Raw genomic sequence first — 22,517 nt, forward strand, 5'->3', positions numbered from 1 at the left:
TCTTCAATTAAAAGACTATACTTTCATCAAATACTCATAGTTATGCAAAATATGCCTCATGCAAACAAAAGAGCATAAATATTGATGATTATTTCTCTTTCTCAGTGCCCAGAATGGTGAGTTGGTGCCCTAGACATATATTGGGACTTCCCTGGTGGTACACTGGTTAAGAATCAACCTTGTAAGGCAAAGAATTCAGGTTCGATCTCCAGTTGGGGAATTAAGTTTCCACATGCCACTGAGCAACGACTGAGTCTGTCCACTACAGCTAGAGAGTCTGTGGATCACAACAGTAGATGCTGCATGACCCAAGGAAGTTTCTTTTTTTTTTTTTCATTTATTTTTATTAGTTGGAGGCTAATTTCTTTCAATATTGTAGTGGTTCCTGTGATACATTGACATGAATCAGCCATGGATTTACATGTATTTCCCATCCCGATCCCCCCTCCCCCCTCCCTCTCTACCCAATCCCTCTGTGTCTTCCCAGTGCACCAGGCCCGAGCACTTGTCTCATGCATCCCACCTGGGCTGGTGATCTGTTTCACTATAGATAATATACATGTTTCGATGCTGTTCTCTCGAAACATCCCACCCTCACCTTCTCCCACAGAGTCCAAAAGTCTGTTCTATACATCTGTGTCTCTTTCTCTGTTTTGCATATAGGGTTATCATTACCACCTTTCTAAATTCCATATATATGTGTTAGTATGCTGTAATGTTCTTTATCTTTCTGGCTTACTTCACTCTGTATAATGGGCTCTAGTTTCATCCATCTCATTAGAACTGATTCAAATGAATTCCTTTTAATGGCTGAGTAATATTCCATGGTGTATATGTACCACAGCTTCCTTATCCATTCGTCTGCATCTAGGTTGCATTCGTGGGCATCTAGGTTGCTTCCATGTCCTGGCTATTATAAACAGTGCTGCGATGAACATTGGGGTGTACATGTCTCTTTCAGATCTGGTTTCCTCGGTGTCTATGCCCAGAAGTGGGATTGCTGGGTCATATGGCAGTTCTATTTCCAGTTTTTTAAGAAATCTCCACACTGTTCTCCATAGTGGCTGTACTAGTTTGCATTCCCACCAACAGTGTAAGAGGGTTCCCTTTTCTCTACACCCTCTCCAGCATTTATTGTTTGTAGACATCTGGATAGCAGCCATCCTGACTGGTGTGTAATGGTACCTCATTGTGGTTTTGATTTGCATTTCTCTGATAATGAGTGATGTTGAGCATCTTTTCATGTGTTTGTTAGCCATCTGTATGTCTTCTTTGGAGAAATGTCTGTTTAGCTCTTTGGCCCATTTTTTGATTGGGTCATTTATTTTTCTGGAATTGAGCTGCAGGAGTTGCTTGTATATTTTTGAGATTAGTCTTTTGTCTGTTCTTCGTTTGCTATTATTTTCTCCCAATCTGAGGGTTGTCTTTTCACCTTGCTTATAGTTTCCTTTGTTGTGCAAAAGCTTTTAAGTTTCATTAGGTCCCATTTGTTTATTTTTGCTTTCATTTCCAATATTCTGGGAGGTGGATCATAGAGGATCCTGCTGTGGTTTATGTTGGAGAGTGTTTTGCCTATGTTCTCCTCTAGGAGTTTTATAGTTTCTGGCCTTACATTTAGAGCTTTAATCCATTTTGAGTTTATTTTTGTGTATGGTGTTAGAAAGTGTTCTAGTTTCATTCTTTTACAAGTGGTTGACCAGTTTTCCCAGCACCAGTTGTTAAAGAGGTTGTCTTTTTTCCATTGTATATCCTTGCCTCCTTTGTCAAAGATAAGGTGTCCATAGGTTCGTGGATTTATCTCTGGGCTTTCTATTCTGTTCCATTGATCTATATTTCTGTCTTTGTGCCAGTACCATACTGTCTTGATGACTGTAGCTTTGTAGTATAGTCTGAAGTCAGGCAGGTTGATTCCTCCAGTTCCATTCTTCTTTCTCAAGATTACTTTGGCTATTTGAGGTTTTTGTATTTCCATACAAATTGGGAAGTTATTTGTTTTAGTTCTGTGAAAAATACCGTTGGTAGCTTGAAAGGGATTGCATTGAATCTATAGATTGCTTTGGGTAGAATAGCCATTTTGACAATATTGATTCTTGCAATCTATGAACACAGTATGTTTCTCCATCTATTTGTGTCCTCTTTGATTTCTTTCATCAATGTTTTATAGTTTTCTATCTATAGGTCTTTTGTTTCTTTAGGTAGATATACTCCTAAGTATTTTATACCTTTTGTTGCAATGGTGAATGGTATTGTTTCCTTAATTTCTCTTTCTGTTTTCTCATTGTTAGTGTATAGGAATGCAAGGGATTTCTGTGTGTTAATTTTATATCCTGCAACTTTACTATATTCATTGATTAGCTCTAGTAATTTTCTGGTAGAGTCTTTAGGGTTTTCTATGTAGAGGATCATGTCATCTGCAAACAGCGAGAGTTTCACTTCTTTTCCTATCTGGATTCCTTTTACTTCTTTTTCTGCTCTGATTGCTGTGGCCAAAACTTCCAAAACTATGTTGAATAGTAGTGGTGAGAGTGGGCACCCTTGTCTTGTTCCTGATTTTAGGGGAAATGCTTTCAATTTTTCACCATTGAGGGTAATGCTTGCTGTGGTTTGTCATATATAGCTTTTATTATGTTGAGGTATGCTCCTTCTATTCCTGCTTTCTGGAGAATTTTAATCATAAATGATTGTTGAATTTTGTCAAAGGCTTTCTCTGCATCTATTGAGATAATCATATGGTTTTTATCTTTCAATGTGTTAATGTGGTGTATTACATTGATTGATTTGTGGATATTAAAGAATCCTTGCATTCCTGGGGTAAAGCCCACTCGGTCATGGTATATGATTTTTTTAATATGTTGTTGGGTTATGTTTGCTAGAATTTTGTTAAGGATCTTTGCATCTGTGTTCATCAGTGATATTGGCCTGTAGTTTTCTTTTTTTGTGGCATCTTTGTCTGGTTTTGGAATTAGGGTGATGGTGGCCTCATAGAATGAGTTTGGAAGCTTACCTTCATCTGCAATTTTCTGGAAGAGTTTGAGTAAGATAGGTGTTAGCTCTTCTCTAAATTTTTGGTAGAATTCAGCTGTGAAGCCATCTGGTTCTGGGCTTTTGTTTGCTGGAAGATTTTTGATTACAGTTTCGATTTCCTTGCTTGTGATGGGTCTGTTAAGATCTTCTATTTCTTCCTGGTTCAGTTTCGGAAAGTTATACTTTTCTAAGAATTTGTCGATTTCTTCCAAGTTGTCCATTTTATTGGCATAGAGCTGCTGGTAGTAGTCTCTTATGATCCTTTGTATTTCAGTGTTGTCTTTTGTGATCTCTCCATTTTCATTTCTAATTTTGTTAATTTGGCTCTTCTCCCTTTATTTCTTAATGAGTCTTGCTAATGGTTTGTCAATTTTGTTTATCTTTTCAAAAAACCAGCTTTTAGCTTTGTTGATTTTTGCTATGGTCTCTTTAGTTTCTTTTGCATTTATTTCTGCCCTAATTTTTAAGATTTCTTTCCTTCTACTAACCCTGGGGTTCTTCATTTCTTCCTTCTCTACTTGCTTTAGGTGTAGAGTTAGGTTATTTATTTGACTTTTTTCTTGTTTCTTGAGGTAAGCCTGTCATGCTATGAACCTTCCCCTTAGCACTGCTTTTACAGTGTCCCATAGGTTTTGGGTTGTTGTGTTTTCATTTTCATTTATTTCTATGCATATTTTGATTTCTGTTTTGATTTCTTCTATGATTTGTTGGTTATTCAGAAGCATGTTATTTAGCCTCCATATGTTTGAATTTTTAATAATTTTTTTTCCTGTAATTGAGATCTAATCTTACTGCACTGTGGTCAGAGAAGGTGACTGGAATGATTTCAATTTTTTTTAAATTTACCAAGACGAGATTTATGGCCCAGGATGTGATCTATTCTGGAGAAGGTTCTGTGTGCACTTGAGAAAAAGGTGAAGTTGATTGTTTTGGGGTGAAATGTCCTATAGATATCAATTAGGTCTAGCTGGTCCATTGTGTCATTTAAAGTTTGTGTTTCCTTGTTAATTTTCTGTTTAGGTGATGTATCCATAGTTGTGAGTGGGGTATTAAAGTCTCCCACTGTTATTGTGTTGCTATTAATTTCCTCTTTCATACTTGTTAGCCTTTGCCTTACATATTGTGGTGCTCCTATGTTGGGTGCATATATATTTGTAATTGTTATATCTTCTTCTTGGGTTAATCCTTTGATCATTATGTAGTGTCCTTCTTTGTCTCTTTTCACAGCCTTTATTTGAAAGTCTATTTTATCTGATATGAGTATTGCAACTCCTGCTTTCTTTCAGTCTCTGTTTGCGTGAAATATTTTTTTTCAGCCCTTCACTTTTAGTCTGTATGTGTCTCTTGTTTTGAGCTGGGTCTCTTGTAGACAGCGTATATAGGGGTCTTGTTTTTGTATCCATTCAGCCAATCTTTGTCTTTTGGTTGGGGCATTCAACCCATTTACATTTAAGGTAATTATTGATAGGTATGGTCCCGTTGTCATTTACTTTGTTCTTTTGGGTTCACGTTTATACAACCTTTCTGTGTTTCCTGTCTAGAGAAGATCCTTTAGCATTTGTTGAAGAGCTGGTTTGGTGGTGCTGAATTCTCTCAGCTTTTGCTTGTCTGTAAAGCTTTTGAATTGTCCTTCATATCTGAATGAGATCCTTGCTGGGTACAGTAATCAAGGTTGTAGGTTATTCTCTTTCATTACTTTAAGTATGTCCTGCCATTCCCTTCTGGCCTGGAGGGTTTCTACTGATAGATCAGCTGTTATCCTTATGGGAATCCCTTTGTGTGTTATTTGTTGTTTCTCCCTTGCTGCTTTTAATATTTGTTCTTTGTGTTTGATCTTTGTTAATTTGATTAATATGTGTCTTGGGGTGTTTCGCCTTGGGTTTATCCTGTTTGGGACTCTCTGGGCTTCTTGGACTTGGGTGGCTATTTCCTTCCCCATTTTAGGGAAGTTTTCAGCTATTATCTCCTCGAGTATTTTCTCATGGCCTCTCTTTTTGTCTTCTTCTTCTGGGACTCCTATGATTCGATGTTGGGGTATTTCACATTGTCCCAGAGGTCCCTGATGTTGTCCTCATTTCTTTTGATTCTTTTTTCTTTTTTCTTCTCTGCTTCATTTATTTCCATCATTTTATCTTCTACCTCACTTATCCTATCTTCTGTCTCTGTTATTCTACTCTTGGTTCCCTCCAGAGTGTTTTTGACCTCATTTATTGCATTATTCATTTTTAATTGACTCTTTTTTTTTTTATTTCTTCTAGGTCTTTATTAAACATTTCTTGCATCTTCTCAATCTTTGTCTCCAGGCTATTTAGCTGTAACTCCGTTTTGTTTTCAAGATTTTGGATCATTTTTATTATCATTATTCTAAGTTCTTTTTCAGGTAGATTCCCTATCTCCTCCTCTTTTGTTTGACTTGGTGGGCATTTTTCATGTTCCTTTACCTGTTGGGTATTTCTCTGCCTTTTCATCTTGTTTAGATTGCTGTGTCTGGAGTGGGCTTTCTGTATTCTGGAGGCCTGTGGTTCCTTTTTATTTTGGAGGTTTCACCCAGTGGGTGGGGTTGGACGATTGGCTTGTCAAGGTTTCCTGGTTAGGGAAGCTTGCATCGGTGTTCTGGTGCATGGAACTGGATTTCTTCTCTCTGGAGAGCAATGGAGTGCCCAGTAATGAGTTTTGAGATGGGTCTATGTGTTAGGTGTGACTCCGGCAGCCTGTATGTTGACATTCAGGGCTATATTCCTGTGTTGCTGGAGAATTTGCGTGGTATGTCTTGCTCTGAAACTTACTGGCTCTTGGATGGTGGTTGGTTTCAGTGTAGGCATGGAGGCTTTTGGATGATCTCTTATTACTTAATGTTCCATGTAGTCAGGAGTTTTCTGGTGTTCTCAGGTTTGGGGCTTAAGTCTCCTGCCTCTGGATTTCAGTTTTATTCTTCCAGTAGTCTCAAGACTTCTCCAACTATACAGCATTGATAATAAAACTTCTAGGTTAATGGTGAAAAGATTCTCCACCGTGAGGGACACCCAGACAGGTTCACAGAGTTACATGAAAAAGAGGAGAGGGAGGAGGGAGATAGAGATGAGCAGTAGGAGAAAAAGGGGGACTCAAGAGGAGAGAGACAGATCTACGCAGTTGTCTGTTCCCAAAGTGTTCTCCATAGCCCAGACACCCACAAAGATTCACAGAACTGGATTGGGAAGAGAAGGAGAAAGGAGGAAACAGAGGTGTTCTGAGGTAGAAAACGGAGAGTCAAAAGTGGGAGAGAGTAATCAATACCCTCCTGAGTAAAAATGGGAACTGAATATTGGCTTCTTAAATGTCCAAAATTTATATCACATACTGAAAAACCAAGATTAAAAATCTAGAGTAGAGGTTCGACTCTTAAAAATACAATGTTAAAAACAAAAACAAAAAGAGAAAAAATTTTAGAAATATATATGAAGTTTGGTTTAAAAATAGGATTTCTCTCTCTCTTTTTTTTTGCAAGGTTATAGTGAAATGAAAATGAAACTTAAGGAGTAGTAGAGGAGTAATAGAGGACTTTAAAAGAAAATAAGAGAAAAAGAAAAAAAAGAAAAAAAGAAAAAAAATTTTTTTCCTAATTAAAAAAATTGTAAAAATATATGAAAATGAAAGCTAAGGAGTAATGGGGGAGTACTAGGGAATTTTAAAAGAAAATAAAAGAAAAAATAAAAAAGAAAAGAAAAGAAAAAAATTTTTTAATTAAAAATAAAATGTAAAAATATATCTAGGAATTTCTCTGGAGCTGTTGTGGTCAGTGTGGGTTCAGTTCAGTTTCAGATAGCTCCTCGTTCCGGCTTACACTTCTCCATATCTATAGGTCCCTTCCGGTGTAGTCGGTGTTATCTACAGGGATCTTAATCTGTTGCACCGGTCCCTTCTGAAGCGGTTCCCTTTGTTTATTTGGCTTCTGTTTGCCGGTCTCTTCAGTGCCTAATTTCCGCCCTGACACAGGCGGGCGGAGGTGGTCTCTTGTTCAGGTTTGCTAGTTCCGTCGCGCTGCGGGGTGGGGGGGGCTGTTTTCCCCGTCTACACTGCTCAGGCTCCCTGTTGCTCTATATGGAGTGTGCCCTGCGTTGTGTGCGGTTCCAGTTTTTGGGTGTTCCACAAAAGCGCGGATCAGTTGCGCCTGCGTTTTGTGCCTTCCCCGGCCCGAGCAGCTCAGGCAGACAGGAGCTTGACGGGCCCCCTCTCCTTGGGTGTGGTGCGCCTTCTCCCCTCCGCGGCCCCAGCCTCAGTTTCCGCCCGCGCAGGTTGGGTGCGTGCACCCTGTGTTTAGCTGAGACCCTCCCAGCGGATGTCGACCATCCAGAATCTCAGGAAGTCTTTGGTTAGAAACTGGAGGCCTGTTTGCAGTGTGGTAGGGGATGCCGTCTCTGGGGCCGAGTTTGCCCCTTTCCCCTCCCGCCTGCCTCCTGCCTCCGGCAGGGCTGGGCTGGTCCGCAGCCGGCTAGCTCCACTGTACTTGCTCAGACCCTTTGTTTTGCGAACGGCCGGCAGTGTGTTCCGGCCAGTTAATTTTCTCTCTCTCTTTTGCTGTCCCACAGTTTAAGTTGGTATCTCACAAAAGCTTCCTCCAATTGTCCTCAGGGCACTCAGGCCCGGTCCTTACCCTAAACAATGCCGCCGGCTCCACTCCGTTCCGCCCCCACTTGCTGGTGGCGGATGCGGGCGCCTGGGGTACTTTTCTGCTGGGAGTTGCTTTTAGGCATGTAATCTGTGGGGTTTATTTATTTATTTATTTATTTTCCTCCCAGTTAGGTTGCCCTCCGAGATTGGAAAACTTCCCCCAGACCCGCCAGTGCGAGGGTTTCCTGGTGTTTGGAGACTTCCTCTATTAAGACTCCCTTCCCGGGATGGGTCTCCATCCGTAGCTCTTTTGTCTCTCTTCTTATCTTTTATATTTTGTCCTACCTCCTTTCGAAGACAATGGGCTGCTTTTCTGGGTGCCTGATGTCCTCAGCTAGTGATGAGAAGTTGTTTTGTGAAGTTTGCTCTGTGTTGAATTGTTCTTTTGATGAATTTGTAGGGGAGAAGGTGGTCTCGCCGTCCTAGTCCTCTGCCACCTTGGCTCCTCCCCGGGGAAGTTTCTATGTGCCGCACCTCAGACCAGAGGGAGTCATATAAATAAATAAACAAATAATAAAAAAAAAGACAATATACATGTGTGTGTAAGAGTAACATCTATAGGTAGGCTTCTGGTCCTTCTTTTTAAAATCTAAACAGGTTACCTGGGATTCCTGGAAGAAGCCTTGAAACTCCACTTTATTTACTTTGGCTGGAATAACAGTTTAATAGGTAGCCCTGTTCATCTCAGGCTGAGAAGAAGCTCTAAAAGTCTTCATTGTCTTCTTTGATAGATAAGACACTTCAAAATGACTTCTTTGCAGGTTTGGTTTGGCAGCCAAGATGTTTCAAGGCATTGATCCTATTGGGGAATTATATCAGATGCTCAGCCAATGAACATCAATAAATTTGTTGGTTTCTGTGGCCCTGGTGATCTTTCTTCACAAATGGATGGAAAAATAACATAGTTAAGGTGCATTCAGTCTCTTTTTCAGTCAGCTCACATGAATTGAATCCCCTCTCTGTCTGCTCTCTATTCTTACTTCTAAGCCAGAAATAAAAACCTGCACAGCCTGCAGGGTGAATGAATCCATCACACAGGTGTTGGAGTTTGGCGCCAATAGTTTGACTCACACTATGGTTTTTGAAAAACACACACAAACAAAAAACCAATGTAGTGATCCTTACTAAAATGTAAGATCAGGGGATTTTATGTAAATATCCAGACTTCTGACTTCTTTTGGAAACTTGGCCAACTAGCCTGCTTTCCAGCATGGCAGCCTCTGGTTGGAGCTGAGGAGAGGCTGCCCTAAGTGGTAGGGTCTGTGCAGCCTTGTGTGCAGGACGCCTGCCCAGCCCTTCCATCATTTCTCTTGCCTCCTGGGTCATAAGTTTTTGAGAACTCCTCTGGACTGCTAACTCCCTTTAGATAAGGGCCAACTGTGTCTTACTGGACTTTGACTTCCAAGCATCTAACCTAGACCCCAGTTCTAAGAGTTAGAACCGGACATGGAACAACAGACTGGTTCGAAATTGGGAAAGGAGTACGTCAAGGATACATATTGTCACCTTGCTTTTTTAAACTTATATGCAGAGTACATCATGCAAAATGCTGGACCGGATGAAGCACAAACTGAAATCAAGATTGCCGGGAGATATATCAATAACCTCAGATATGCAGATGATGCCACCCTTAAGGAAGAAAGTGAGAAGAACTAAAGAGCCTCTTGATGAAAATAAAAGAGGAGAGTGAAAAAGCTGGCTTAAAACTCAACATTCAAAAAACTAAGATCATGGCATCTAGGTCCACCATTTCATGGCCAATAGATGGGGAAACAATGGAAACAGTGGCAGACAATTTGGGGGGTTCCAAAATCACTGCAGATGGTGACTGCAGCCATGAAATTAAAAGATGCTTGCTCCTTGGAAGAAAAGCTATGACCAACCTAGACAGCATATTAAAAAGCAAAGACATTGCTTTGCTGACAAAGGTCCATCTATTCAAAGCTATGGTTTTTCCAGTAGTCATTTATGGATGTGAGAGTTGGACCATAAAGCTGAGCACCGAAGAATTGATGCTATTGAACTCTGGTGTTGGAGAAGACTCTTGAGAGTCCCTTGGACTGCAAGGAGATCCAACCAGTCCATCCTAAAGGAAATCAGTCCTGACTATTCATTCGAAGGACAGGAGCTGAAGTTGAAACTCTAATACTTTGACCGCCTGATGCAAAGAACTGACTCATTGGAAAAGACCCCAATGCTGGGAGATTGAAGGCAGGAGGCAAAGGGGATGACAGAGGATAAGATGGCTGGATGACATCACCAACTTGATGGACCTGAGTTTGAGCAAGCTCCAGGGGTTGGTGATGGACAGGGAAGCCTGGGGTGCTGCAGTCTATGGGATCGCAAAGAGTCGGACGTGGCTGAGTGACTGAACTGACTGAACTTAACCTAGGCCCCAGCCTTCGTATATGTTTTTTGGATGATGTAAAGTATTTGTGAATGTCAACATCACATTATTTCCAATACTGAGATCGTGCAATTGTAATACTACTGCTTCAGGCTAGAACTTTGATACAGACTGACATGAAAGGTGCCCCTGATCTGTGCCAGTGCCCCACTACCTAAAGCCACTTGTAAGTCATTGCACTGCACCAAAAGTCTTCACTTTGCCATAACACCTCTTTCCCTCTTGCAATCTCCTCTCCGAATAAGGACAGTAATGCACATCTCATCTCATGAAGTTGCTAGGAAGACCACATGACGTCACAAATGTCTAGCACAGCCCCTAGAATTAATTTTTATCAAGTTCTTAGCATTTTTTTTTGTCTCCAGGTGGCAAGGGTCTCCACATTCCTAGTTAGTCTATGCAGCTCAATTTGGTTTTTCATTCCAGCATGTAGGAAGAGATTACAGTGGAAAACCTTGTATTCTGAGAGTGTTCCAAGTCCATAATTAACAGGCACTGAGGGAGGTAAAGATTTTATCAAGGGTTTTGTTTTCTTATCATATAGAGATTCTTCCAACAGATTAGAGTGCATAAAACTAGGTGATCATCACCACCACTCCCTGTTTAGAACCTGCCCTTTTCTGAGCTCTTGGACCCAAGAAGGAAGCATGAAGTGGCTTGGGATCCTTGGGCTGGTGGCCCTCTCAGAGTGCATAGTCATGTAAGTACAGGTGCCGGGGTCCAGCCCCAGCAGGATCCAGGGGGCACCCTCAGGATGAACGGCGTCGGCGAGAGAGAGAGAAGACACGTGAGACCAGCCTTGATAGGGCCAAGTCTGCGAAGGGGAGAGATGGAGAGAGAGAGAGAGAGAGAGAGAGAGAGAGGGAGAGAGAGGGAGGGAGAGAGAGAGGGAGAGGGAGGGAGAGAGAGGGAGAGGGAGAGGGAGAGGGAGGGAGGGAGGGAGGGAGGGAGGGAGGGAGAGGGAGGGAGGGAGGGAGGGAGAGAGGGAGGGAGAGAGGGGGAGGGAGAGAGGGGGAGGGAGAGAGGGAGGGAGAGAGGGAGGGAAAGAATGACCAGACGGGGGTGCAGAGAGTCTGGCAGAGTCTGGCAATGCTTTATTTTTTACCGTGGCTTTTATACCCTAAATTAGTACATTTCTAAGGGGAAGATAGTTTAACATTACATCAGCTTGTTCTTCAAGAAACCAGGGTGCTTTCTGCATACTTCTTTGTTTATGAGGGTCTTGTACATTATCTTCTAGCCTTGGGGCCTATTAACATTTTATGCAAGTCAGGTGAATGTAAACCTATTTTCTGTTTCTATGGTGACTTTAACTGAAAGGTAGCAGTCTCATAGGGCAACAGTACAGAGTAGAAGTATAACCTTGTTAACATAAAAATTAATCCTTCTGCAGAAGTTGTCAGTTGAGTTTATCTAAGAAGTTTACCCCAGACTGACTCTGCGACTTTGGTGAGGCAACCTCTGCCTAGCACTCCTGGCTGACAATTAACAACCATCTCATTGTTACCACACTAGGGCTAAGCTCTTATTTCTCTAGATCTTCAACTATATTAACAATGGTTTCTATAACACAACCTTAGCACATTAAAAGCAAAAACACAGCAAGCAAAACACAGCAAGCAACTGTTAACCCAATAGCTACTTTTAGAATAATTTTTTTTGTGTTTTCTAATAGGGCTTCCTCACCCCCCAAAGGGCTCTATGTCTGTTAGGGCCTTTATATGATCAGGTTCTTTATGTTATTTTATGATTAGGGTATTATAAGCAATCATGCATATTAGTACCAAGGGCATAAACGCATTTGCCAAACAAACTAAAATACCAGCAAAGGAATTTAAATTAAAACACTCCTTTCACCCTGGATAATCTCATAAAATACCACCACCTGGGAAACTTATTGATTAAAGTTCTAAATTGATTCTTATTTGGGAAGAGATCGGGGAAGGCCTTCTGCCTGTGTCACAGAAATTAGGGAGTAGTCTATTGAGGCAGGCATCAGAAAGACAGATATTATTTTTAAGGTGAGCGCCGGGGGCAGCTTTAAGGATGTGAGTGTATTGGGAGGATGGTGCTCCCCAGTGCCCCCTGGTATGAAGATCTGAAAACCTGATCCGCCTTGCCTGTCAGGTTTTCTCCCTCATGACCTTGTCGTGGGTAGGGTCTCGTGTGTTGGCTCCCGGCATACAGGGATTGTACGTGGCATCATCTCTCTTTCTTGGCTTTTTCTTGTCTTCCTCTTCCACTCATCAGGATTAGAAGGGAATGAAATCAATCCCTGACAGTCATTTTTGTTTCTTTTCTGTTTTTTTTCATGGCAATCTTAAAGTTCAATTCTCACTTATTGATGAGTACCTTGCCATGGGCACCATGGGGCCCAAGGGTTTTGGGGTAAGCCTGCAGGGTTTCACAACTAGGGGGATTCAGTCACATCATGACCTAGATGAAAATGGCACTCCTTGGAATTGTTCAGTGGACAACCTGTGCAACTGTAGGTGTGGTCCTGTGTAATAGCATTTCTCCTGCCTTTGCTTCTTGGTCTTCTCTCTGCCTTCTCTCTACTTGTGCATATATGCATCTGTTTCTTCATCTCTGTATCTCTCTCTTTTATCTCTCCATCTCTGAATGTCTCTGTGCATGCAGAACTCTGCATTTTTTTCTTTTCTTTTATTCTTTTCGATTTTGATTCTTCCTTCCTTCTCTAGCCTCTTAACTTCCTTAATTTGTTCTCCATCTGTTGGCATCTTCTCTCAACCTACTCATCTGCTTGAACTCTGGAGGAAGGAAGATCAGCAAGATTATTCCTAAGCTGTTTTACTTCCAAAAAGCAGTGTGATCACAGCCAAGTTACAAACTGCCTGCATTTTAGATTTCTAGCCTGTAAAAAGAGTATAATGATCCCTCCTCTGCCTCCCTCTCAAGAGCTTTTATGAGAAAGATACACTGGAATGGCCACAACAATGCTAATGACCATCACTGTTGAGACATCCTATATATCAAGTACATTATATCCATCTATATAATGGATATATCCATCATATAATTTCAATTAATACAGAAAACATTCTATATGGGGAGTGGGGATTATTACATTCTACCTTTTTACCAGTGAGGAAACCGAGACTCCTAATGGTCATATGCCTTACCCAAGATTACACGACAGAACCTGTATTCAGACCTAGGTTTTTGCCATGGTCTTTCCATGGCATCTTGATAATAACATGACACTCACAAAAATGCTTGGAAAATACACAGTGTCATTACAATGCCAGATATGACAGTCATACTATAACATGGACTTCTGACTGCTGCCTCCTCTTTGTTTTCTCTTCCTCATTGCTCTGTGAAAGAATCCCGCTAATGGAGATGAGCACCATGCAAGACACTCTCAAGAGAAAAAACTTGATGAACAGTTTCCTGGAAGAACACGCTTACAGCCTGTTCCAGAATTCTGCTAAAGACAAGAAATTCTCTACACTTCCCCTGAGAAACTTTAAGGATGTGAGTGTATTGGGAGGATGGTGCTCCCCAGTGCCCCCTGGTTCTCTGGCCTAGCACTGGGGCTCATCTGGAGGTACCACGTAGGATGTTGGGGTTGGGGTTCCTGCAGGAGGCAGAAACACTGTGGGAACAGGGACCCCATTCCCAGAGGAGAAGGCATTCTCATCCTCAACTCTTGCTCTGTGGTGACCGGGCCCAGCAATGACCAGGTGACCGTTAAACCCCCAGATCTGTGTTAAAGATATTAGTTTAAGTGAGTCATTGAGTTACAGATGAAGGCTCAATCATGGCTGATCAAAAGATCATTCAAGTGTGAAACCCTAGGCAGAGCATGTTCAGCTTCCGTAGATCCAAGAAGGACAGTGGTAAAAAGTTACTGAGCCCCCATGGCATGTGATGCCATAAAAATCTAACACTATAGTTACTGTTACTGATTTGAAAAAGAGGTGTCAACTCTTCTTCAAGAATGCACAAGAGAGGCACACATATCAAATGAAAGGGTCACCTGCATGCTGTTGATCGGACATGGTCTGAGATTAGAGTGGGTGGTCTGGGGTGACTTAGGAGGGTCCCCTGGAGAAGGAAGTGCTCATGCTAGATACAAAGAGGATACTGGAGAGCTTCTCAAGTGAAGGTCTGAGCAGAGGCTGTGATGTGGGGTGTTTGGAACATGATAACATGATGTCAGGAGACAAGGAGCACCCAGAGGGTTAGAGTGTCTGAGAATTGGGGGTGGACACTGCAGCCAGGCCTGCCCTAACCTCCCCTCTCTGGTCCCTATAGATATTCTACACTGGAAAGATACGCATTGGAAGACCCCCTCAACAGTTCAGGGTCCTCTTGGACACCAGCTTTGCTGACCTCTGGGTGACCTCTGTCTACTGCCATGACCCAGGCTGTAGTGAGTACCATTGCCCTCCCCTTGCCCATCTTGTCCTCCCCCTTTCACTTCCTTCTTGGTTCTTGGCACATGACATACCCTCATTTTTTGTGTCTGCAGGTAAACACAAACACTTCGACCCTCGTGAGTCTACCACCTTTGAGATCACAGACCGTCACATGAACCATCTCAATAAGTTTGGGAGGATCATGGGGTTTTTTGGCCGTGACATTGTTCGGGTAAACTGGAAACAGAAGCAGAGTCAGGACTGGCCCTGGGAGCAACCACTGCTAATAAAACAGATGCAGGACCAGATGACAGGGCCCGTCCTCCCCAAAGTCCCTTAGATATTTGAGGCCCATCCTAAATGGCCCTGTCCCTAGGGAGACAGCACCCTTGCTAACAGCACCTCCTGGAGTGGCCAACCCAGAGAGGGGCTTGGGCTCTGGACTTGCAGCACCTTTGCCCTTGAGCAGCTCAAGGTTCATTTTGCTGGTAGCAGGGAGAGATGGGGGAAAATCACCCCCTTTTATCTTCTCAGAATGTGCCGGGCACTTTCATGGTAATCATTATTTAACCCTGCAACAACCCCATGCAGCAGGTACTTTGATTCTCTTCATGATACAAGTAGGGGAACTGAGGTGCAGAAAGCAAGGGCCTTGCAAAGTTCACACATGTGGTAGGTGGTGGAGTTGGGCTGACCAGTCAGGACTCAGGCATGTGTCGGATATTTGGGGAGAGGATAAAACTGATCTGGAGCCCCTAGGGGGCAGCCAAGGGCTTCAGGTATCCAGGCAGAGAAGGCAGGTGGGCACACACATTGGAGGAGCCTGTTCGGGTTCTCACTCTAGGGTGCCCTTGAGAGTCAAATAAAAACTATGGCCCGCTTCCATCAAAGTGCCTGAGTATTTTCCCTCTCTATCTTGCTCTCTCTCACACACACACATACACATACACCCACATCCCCAAAAGCCTGTTTTCCAAGCAGAGTTTTCATAAGAACCTAGCCAGCGACCTTGTATAACAGGCTTACATCTTCCTGGGCAGATGTAGAATCCATGATGCATTGCAATGAATTCAGTCCATTTCTGTTATGAGATCACAGTGATGCCAAAGAGAAGACTACCCTGCTCTCTACCCACTTTGTCCTCAGGTGGGAACCATTTGGTCCTGTCCTGAGCCTGAGGCCAATTTGACTCACTCAGATGGTGTTTGCAGGACAAGCACGTGTTGTTAAAATCCACATCCCCACACCAATGGAAACCGAGTTCCTGTCCCAGCTTGATCTAACCATCTGAGATCAACCCAAGACACAGCCAGGCCTCAGTTCTTCTCTGCAGTGCTAATGGCATCTCCTCCCCAACCCCACTTCCCAGTCCTTTATGTGGGAACACTCTCCTTTCCCACAGATTGGGAATGTTGTCGTCAAGAACCAGACTTTTGCCATGAGCCAGAGGCAGACGAGCAAGATCCTGCCGTGTGTACCTTTTGAGGGAATCCTGGGTTTGGGCTATCCCACTCTTGCCACCGTCGGGATCACCCCTTTCTTTGACAACCTGATGCAACAAGGAATAATTTCTGAGCCTGTGTTTGCCTTCTATTTGAACACGTAAGTCTTAGTTGGACAAGCCCTCTCTTCAGATTAGTTTTAAGATGCTTGCACTTGCATAAAACATTATAGACCACCTGATCCAGAGGTTTCCTGATAGTCTGGCCCAGGAGAACTATGGCCGTAGGGCCCCACCTATCCCCACCACTGGTTTTTTTTGTAAATAACGTTGTATTGGAACAGAGCTGTGCTCATTGGCTCAAGGGCAGCAGCTTGGTCCAGGCAGATGGAGGGAAGAGGGAGAGCAATGGAAGGTGACAGGAAATGGGTTGGAGAAAAAGGCAACAGGATTTGCTGATAGATTTGATATGGAAAAAGGAGAGGGATGGCAGGAATGTTTCCTCACTCAGCATTTCACCGGGAGCCCAGGACTAGCTACAATTTGCAGGAACCAGTGAAAAATGAAAATGTGGGATCTGTGAGCATGAGCCCCATGGACGGCACAGGTCACAGGCCAGTGAATCCAACCCTGGGTGAGCCTGAACCCATGCCTTTAGCACCCCCTGGCCTGAGCTCTTTTGAAGAATGATAGTTTAGACAAGGGGAAGCTAGAGCCCTCCCACAGGGAGCCCTCCGATGTTATCTTTGAGCACTCATGGCACTAGAGGGGACCAGGCTCTCTTCAGAAGGCAGGGTGGTCAAAGCCCGGCCAGACTGCCCAGCTTCTAACCACTTCTGTGCCTCTGATTAGCCAGTGACCAACCTTGGTCAGGTTCTCAGTCCCTACATGCCTCAATTTTTGCATCTGTAAAATGGGGACAGTAGTAGCACCTCTGATGTGTGAATAAGCACAGCCCTCAGTCATTGCCTGGCATTACTTTCCTCCAATGACACTCCCTCTTCCTTCTCCAGCAAGAAGAAGAATGACAGTGTGTTGATGCTTGGTGGGGTGGACCATTCCTATCACAAGGGAAAACTCAACTGGATACCAGTGTCTGAATCTCGTTACTGGCAGATAACTATGGATCGGTAAGCCTCTTCCTCTAAGGGCCACCCCAAGTGATGTTACCATATGTGTACACAGACACAGGCAGACACACACAGATGCATGCACAGACACACAGTCACACACAGTTATATTCTCCACCCATAGAGACACACATATAGACCCACAATGACACACACAGAAACACACACATAGGCACACATATAAATATGCACAGGCACATGGATCCACACACAGAAACACACAGACACACTCAGACTTGCACATGAACAGACACAGAAATACAGAGATACACACACCACCCATAATTGCCCCAGGACTCCTGATCAGGGCTCTGACCAGGGTCCTGACTAGGGTCCAAGTCGATATGTGTAGCTCTGGAAGGGGTGTATCTACCACGCTGTGAGGTGGGGAGCATGGTTTGAGGACCCTAATATGCAGTGAATAGAAGATTAAGGAGAATTTCACCAGCCTGAACAGGGTTGTGATAAGACACCTGTAGCTATCTGAGACTGAAGGGGTTCTCAGTACACAAAATTGCCAGTTTAGCCATGGACTATAAAGTCCATAGGGTCGCAAAGAGTTGGACACGACAGAGTGACTTTCACTTTCATAAACAAAGTCCTGGACAAACCCAGGAAAACTAGTCTCTTTAGGGAGAAGCTACCTAGCAGTGGAGAGAGGTTGGCTGCCTTCGTGTCTTTTATTTTGACTGCATTTTCCAGAGCACAGGCTTTCTCTAGTTGTGGCGCATGGAGGCTTCCCTAGTTGCAGTGTGATGGCTTCAACTGTTGTGGACCGTTAGCTCTAGAATGCCTGAGCTCCCTGTTTGCAGGCCTTGGGCTCATCAGTTGCAGCATGCAGGCTCTCTTTGAGCTATTTGAGCTTAGTTGCCTGGTGGTATGTGAGATCTTAGTTCCCCAACAACCCGTGTCCCCTGCATTGGAAGGGCAATTCCTAACCACTAGAACTAGTGGTTAGGGAAGTCCCTGTCTGCATTCTTGAGACCTAAAAGCAACTCACAGAAAGAAACAAACCACCTAGCCATAGTCACCCACTCCCAACCCTGGGCACACAATGGGGCAGGGGCTGTGACTGAGAGAATCAGAAAGCTGGGGTCCAGGAGTGGCATGAGAACAAGTGGCAATAATGATGGGACTCTGGGTGATATCCTCAGAAAAAAAGCTTAGGTACCCTTTGGAGGTCCCCTGAGCTAACTCAGGCATTGCCTGGCAGGGGCCTCAGTGTCACTGTAAAGGGGTGGTGCTGGGAGACACCCACTCCCAGGGCAGTCTGGTCTCCCCCACCACCAGTCTGAGCATCTGCTACCCGGGGGAACCTCCATCTTCAATGTGTGAGTTGACCCATTATTGGCCAGATACAGGTGTCTGCATCCAGTTGCATTTTTTCATTCATTTGTTCCACAAGTGCCAGGTTCTCAAGGAAGGCACTGAGGATACAACTTGCCGTACATCTAGTAAGGCAAACATACATGGAATGACTCACATACATAGTGATTTACCACTTTGGTACATGCTAGACATGAGGAAGAGTCTACAGAGACTGAGCAAGACCGGAGCCTGATCTAGTTCAGAGCGAAGACTTCCTTGAGAATGGGATAGTTAAGCTGGAACCTGGAACATGAGGACATATGACCTATACAAAGGTGATGGGGGTCTTCTAGGAAGGGCACCAGCACAAGTCCACGACCTGAGGTAGGAAGAGCCTGGTGCATGCAGGAACTGAAAGGAAGTCAAAGAAGGTGATGTGCGCAGAGCAAAGGGAAACAGAGTCAGGGCAAGAGCTGAAGGACTGTTCTGGAGATAGTCAAAGAAGGGGTATTCCTGGGGGAGACCTCAGAGTGACCCTGGCGCCTGCTTTGTCTCACTGTCTCCCAGGATCTCCATGAATGGGAAAGTGATCGGTTGTTCCAATAGATGTCAGGCCATTCTGGACACTGGGAACCCATCCGTGTGTGGCCCGACAAGACTGATCACCAAGATTCAGAGACTCATCGGCGCCAGGCCTTTCAAAGGTTGCCGGGTGAAGGATCTTGTTACAGGTTCACTCCAGGGCTGCCCACACAACAGGGATTTGCTGGGCTGACCTCTCTCCCTTTTTCTTTCACAGAACTTGATTTCAAATCGCATCAATACTACAATCCCTCCTGTCGTCTTCACCATCAATGGCGTTGACTACCCAATGCGCCCTGAAAACTACATGTTGAGGGTGAGGGGCCAGCCCTGGGGGCCGGTTCTGAAATCTGGGACTTGCAGGAACCCTTGGGCTGCTGCCGAGAGGACAGCGCCCTCTGCAGGCCCAGTTGCACCATTACAGATGCTGCTGAGCCCTTGTGGTTGGGCCAGTGCCTCCGGCAAAACCAACCATGTGAGAGTAAAAGGGAGTCTGGGACATCCCTCCTTCTGAAATAAGTGTAGAGACACCACCCGTGCTGGCACGGTGGGAGTTAAAGAAAAGGAGAACATTAAGGGTCTCTGCCCTCACAGACCTTCAGTTCAACCAGAGACCTCAGATGCAGAAACATGGAAAGTCAGCTCTAAGCAATCCCTGAAATAGACGGTGTGACAAGGGGGATTGGCTGAGGACAGTCCCAGGGTGCTGTCCCACCATAGTGTTTAGCAGTCTCCCTTCCTATCTCGAAAGTGTCCAGATTGGGATGATAAATTACATGATTGCCTTAATCCTTGGCTGCAACTTCCCCTTGCTAAGCCCCAGGGCCTCCTCTGTGAGTTGGGGTACTGACCCCTCTGTGGGGAGGATGGATGCTAAGGTGAATGAAGGGCGCACAGTGACTGCTCAGTCCCGGCACAGGGTGGAGGCTTCCTATCGGCTCCCTGCGGGAGTTCAGAGCAGGCTGATGGGCTCAAGGAAGGCTTTGAGGAAGAGAGGGAATTGCAGTAATTCTAAACCATCAGCCTCAGGGAGGAATGAGGAAGCCTGCTTGTGTTGAGACAACTCTATACTGGATTCCATGCACATGGCACCCCAGGGGGCTGTGCAGAGGAGGGACTGGGACAGATTAGGGGTGATGAAGCCTACAGACTAGGGGAGCACCAGGATAAGTCACCCAACCCAGCTTGGAGTGGCCAAGGATAGTGGTTGTGAGCTCGGGAAGGCTTCCAAGAGGGCCTGAGCACAGTCTTGGAAGAAGAGGGTTGTGAGGAAGCAGGAGAAGAAAAGACATTCTGTGTAGAGAAAACATCTAGCCGGTGTCAGAAGGAAAGAAGACAGAAGGAAAACAGCAGTGAAAGGGGAACTACAGACCATTCTTGTTCTTTTTAAAAAAAATTTAATGAAGTATAGTTGATTTACAAAGATATGTTAGTTTTTACTATACAGAAAAATGACTCAGTTACACACACACACACACACACACACACACACGTGTGTGTGTGTGTATGTACATATATACTTTTCCTATTCTTTCTCATGACAGTTTATTATGAGATACTGAATACAGTTCCCTATGCTATACAGTAGGACTTTATTGTTTATCCATCCTCACTTTATCAGTTTGCATCTGATAATCCCAAACTCCCAATCCTCCCCTCTTCCACTCCCTTCCCTCAGGAAAATCACAGGTATTGACCCTTCTTAGCCTTGGATGTATGCCCTCTTCTGCAGTTGTGGGGAGAGCCACTTGATTCTTAACAAAGGAGGGAAATAAAACGGAGAACCTACCAGCTCTGCATATTGAGGGGGGCAGCAGGTAAGGGCTCAAGCTGACTGGTGTGCATTTCTGTCTCCCCCAGGCTTCTTGCGGCCTCTGCGTCAGCACTTTTGTAGGAGGCACAGAGAAAATGACCAAATCAGAGACCTGGATACTGGGTGACGTCTTCCTGAGGCTGTATGTCTCAGTTTTTGATCGAGGAAACCGCAGAATTGGCCTGGCTCCTGCAGTGTAAATTCTGGGCTGCTACAGAAATCAATCAGGCCCACTCCAAACACACTCACTCACACATAGGGCACTCCCTCCCAGGAATGCTGAGGAACTGTGTTTGTTGCTCTGTAAAACCCTATTCTCAGTAAAGAATAAAGGATTTTATCTCAGTGGTGCAAATATGAATGGGTGCCTCTCTTTGGGGTCAGGGAGGTGCATCATAACCAGGTAGGATCTAGAATCAAGTCTGAACCATAAATGAGAGGAGCCCAACTCTAACTGGCTTCAAGGAAAGGGGAGACTTGCTGGATGGACTTTGGGGATCTGGGAAAGCAGGAACTCTTGTAGCCACGCGTTCTGGGAAACAAACTCACTCAGAAGGACAATGCAGATAGCGGAGTGCAGTTTATTATACTGGAGGGCCCAAGGCAGAACCTTCTCTTAGCCAAGGACCCTGACCAGTTTTTGTGAAAACCTTATATACCCTAAGTGTACTTGCTCAAACCCATCTCCCCTAATTCCTTGAAACTAGTCTGGACAAGGTAAAAGAGAGATACGATCAAAGGTAACCCATGATTCATGTGTCACAAGACTAGATAAACAGTGGATATTTATCAATAGGCCTGTGTTCATATCCTGATAAACATAATGGAAGTTACCACTTTGTTCTGTTGCAGAGATAATTAGCATATTCTTTTAGGCAACGGAGAGTTCAAGTATAAGTCCTGGGGCTCTTTTATCTGGGGGGTCTGGTTTTCTATTGGTCTGCCATTTCTATAGACACCGGGCACAAAGTTCAGAGTCCATTGGGAGGGTGACCACGCATGCAGCCTAATGTTTGCAGCCTGGCCTAAGATGGCGTCCAGCTCTGTCTGTTTCCTCCTTCACTGCCCCCTCTTGTTGCTCTTAGCGCATATTATGAGCATCACTCATGGGGATATATTGCACCCTGGCTTTCCGACTGCCAATTTGGGAGAATGCCATCAACCTTCGGGTTACAAAGTCCATAACACATTGTAAAATTCAGGGTCCACAAAGCAGAACTATCAAGGCAACTGTAACAATGGTAAATATAGTTTTCCACCAATCGCCCTTCACCCAAGATAGGACCGAAGTCCAGAAAGGAATGTTTTTATTTGACATTGCTTTTACCTGGTTTTTCATGTCATCTAAAGCAGTTGATACATTGCCAGATAAGTCAGGAACGCATACACAACATTCAACCTTAATTATAGCACAGGTCCCTCCTTGAGCAGCTGAGTATGTCCAAAGCCATTCTATTTTGGATTTGCTCTTCATTTTTATTTTTTCCCCCATTTATTTTTATTAGTTGGAGGCTAATTACTTTGCAACATTGTAGTGGTTTTTGCCATACATTGACGTGAATCAGCCATGGATTCATTTAAGGCTTGGATGGCTTTTGTTCTATCTAGGAGGGCCTGTTTTGTGAAATTAGTTGAGGCCTCTACTTTAATCGTAATATCTGTTGTCCCTATAGAGGGTACGAATAAGGCAACAATATACTCATACCATTGAAACACAGATCTTGTCCACCTAGCATGTAAATAAGGTAGATTTACCAGAGCTTGTTGTAGGTTAGGC

General features: G+C 44.1%; 1 protein-coding gene across 1 annotated transcript; it reads left to right on the plus strand.

Annotated features, from left to right (window-relative positions):
• The first annotated feature begins 13,438 nt into the window (after positions 1–13,438).
• On the plus strand, positions 13,439–20,940 carry LOC122706152 (pregnancy-associated glycoprotein 2-like). Its single transcript, XM_043921226.1, has 8 exons — positions 13,439–13,579; positions 14,363–14,480; positions 14,580–14,698; positions 15,869–16,068; positions 16,921–17,037; positions 18,913–19,057; positions 19,145–19,243; positions 20,788–20,940. Exons 1-8 carry the CDS (start codon positions 13,439–13,441, stop codon positions 20,938–20,940), a joined length of 1,092 nt encoding a protein of 363 aa, XP_043777161.1.
• Positions 20,941–22,517: the final 1,577 nt, after the last annotated feature.

Source organism: Cervus elaphus, chromosome 2 (assembly GCF_910594005.1).
Source record: "Cervus elaphus chromosome 2, mCerEla1.1, whole genome shotgun sequence".
Taxonomy (NCBI): domain Eukaryota; kingdom Metazoa; phylum Chordata; class Mammalia; order Artiodactyla; family Cervidae; genus Cervus; species Cervus elaphus.

Coding starts and splice junctions, on each gene's coding strand:
- LOC122706152 (XM_043921226.1), top strand. CDS start 13,439: ATGGAGATGAGCACCATGCAAGACACTCTCAAGAGAAAAAACTTGATG. Junction 14,481..14,579: donor CTGCCATGACCCAGGCTGTA/GTGAGTACCATT, acceptor TTGTGTCTGCAG/GTAAACACAAACACTTCGAC. Junction 17,038..18,912: donor TGGCAGATAACTATGGATCG/GTAAGCCTCTTC, acceptor ACTGTCTCCCAG/GATCTCCATGAATGGGAAAG.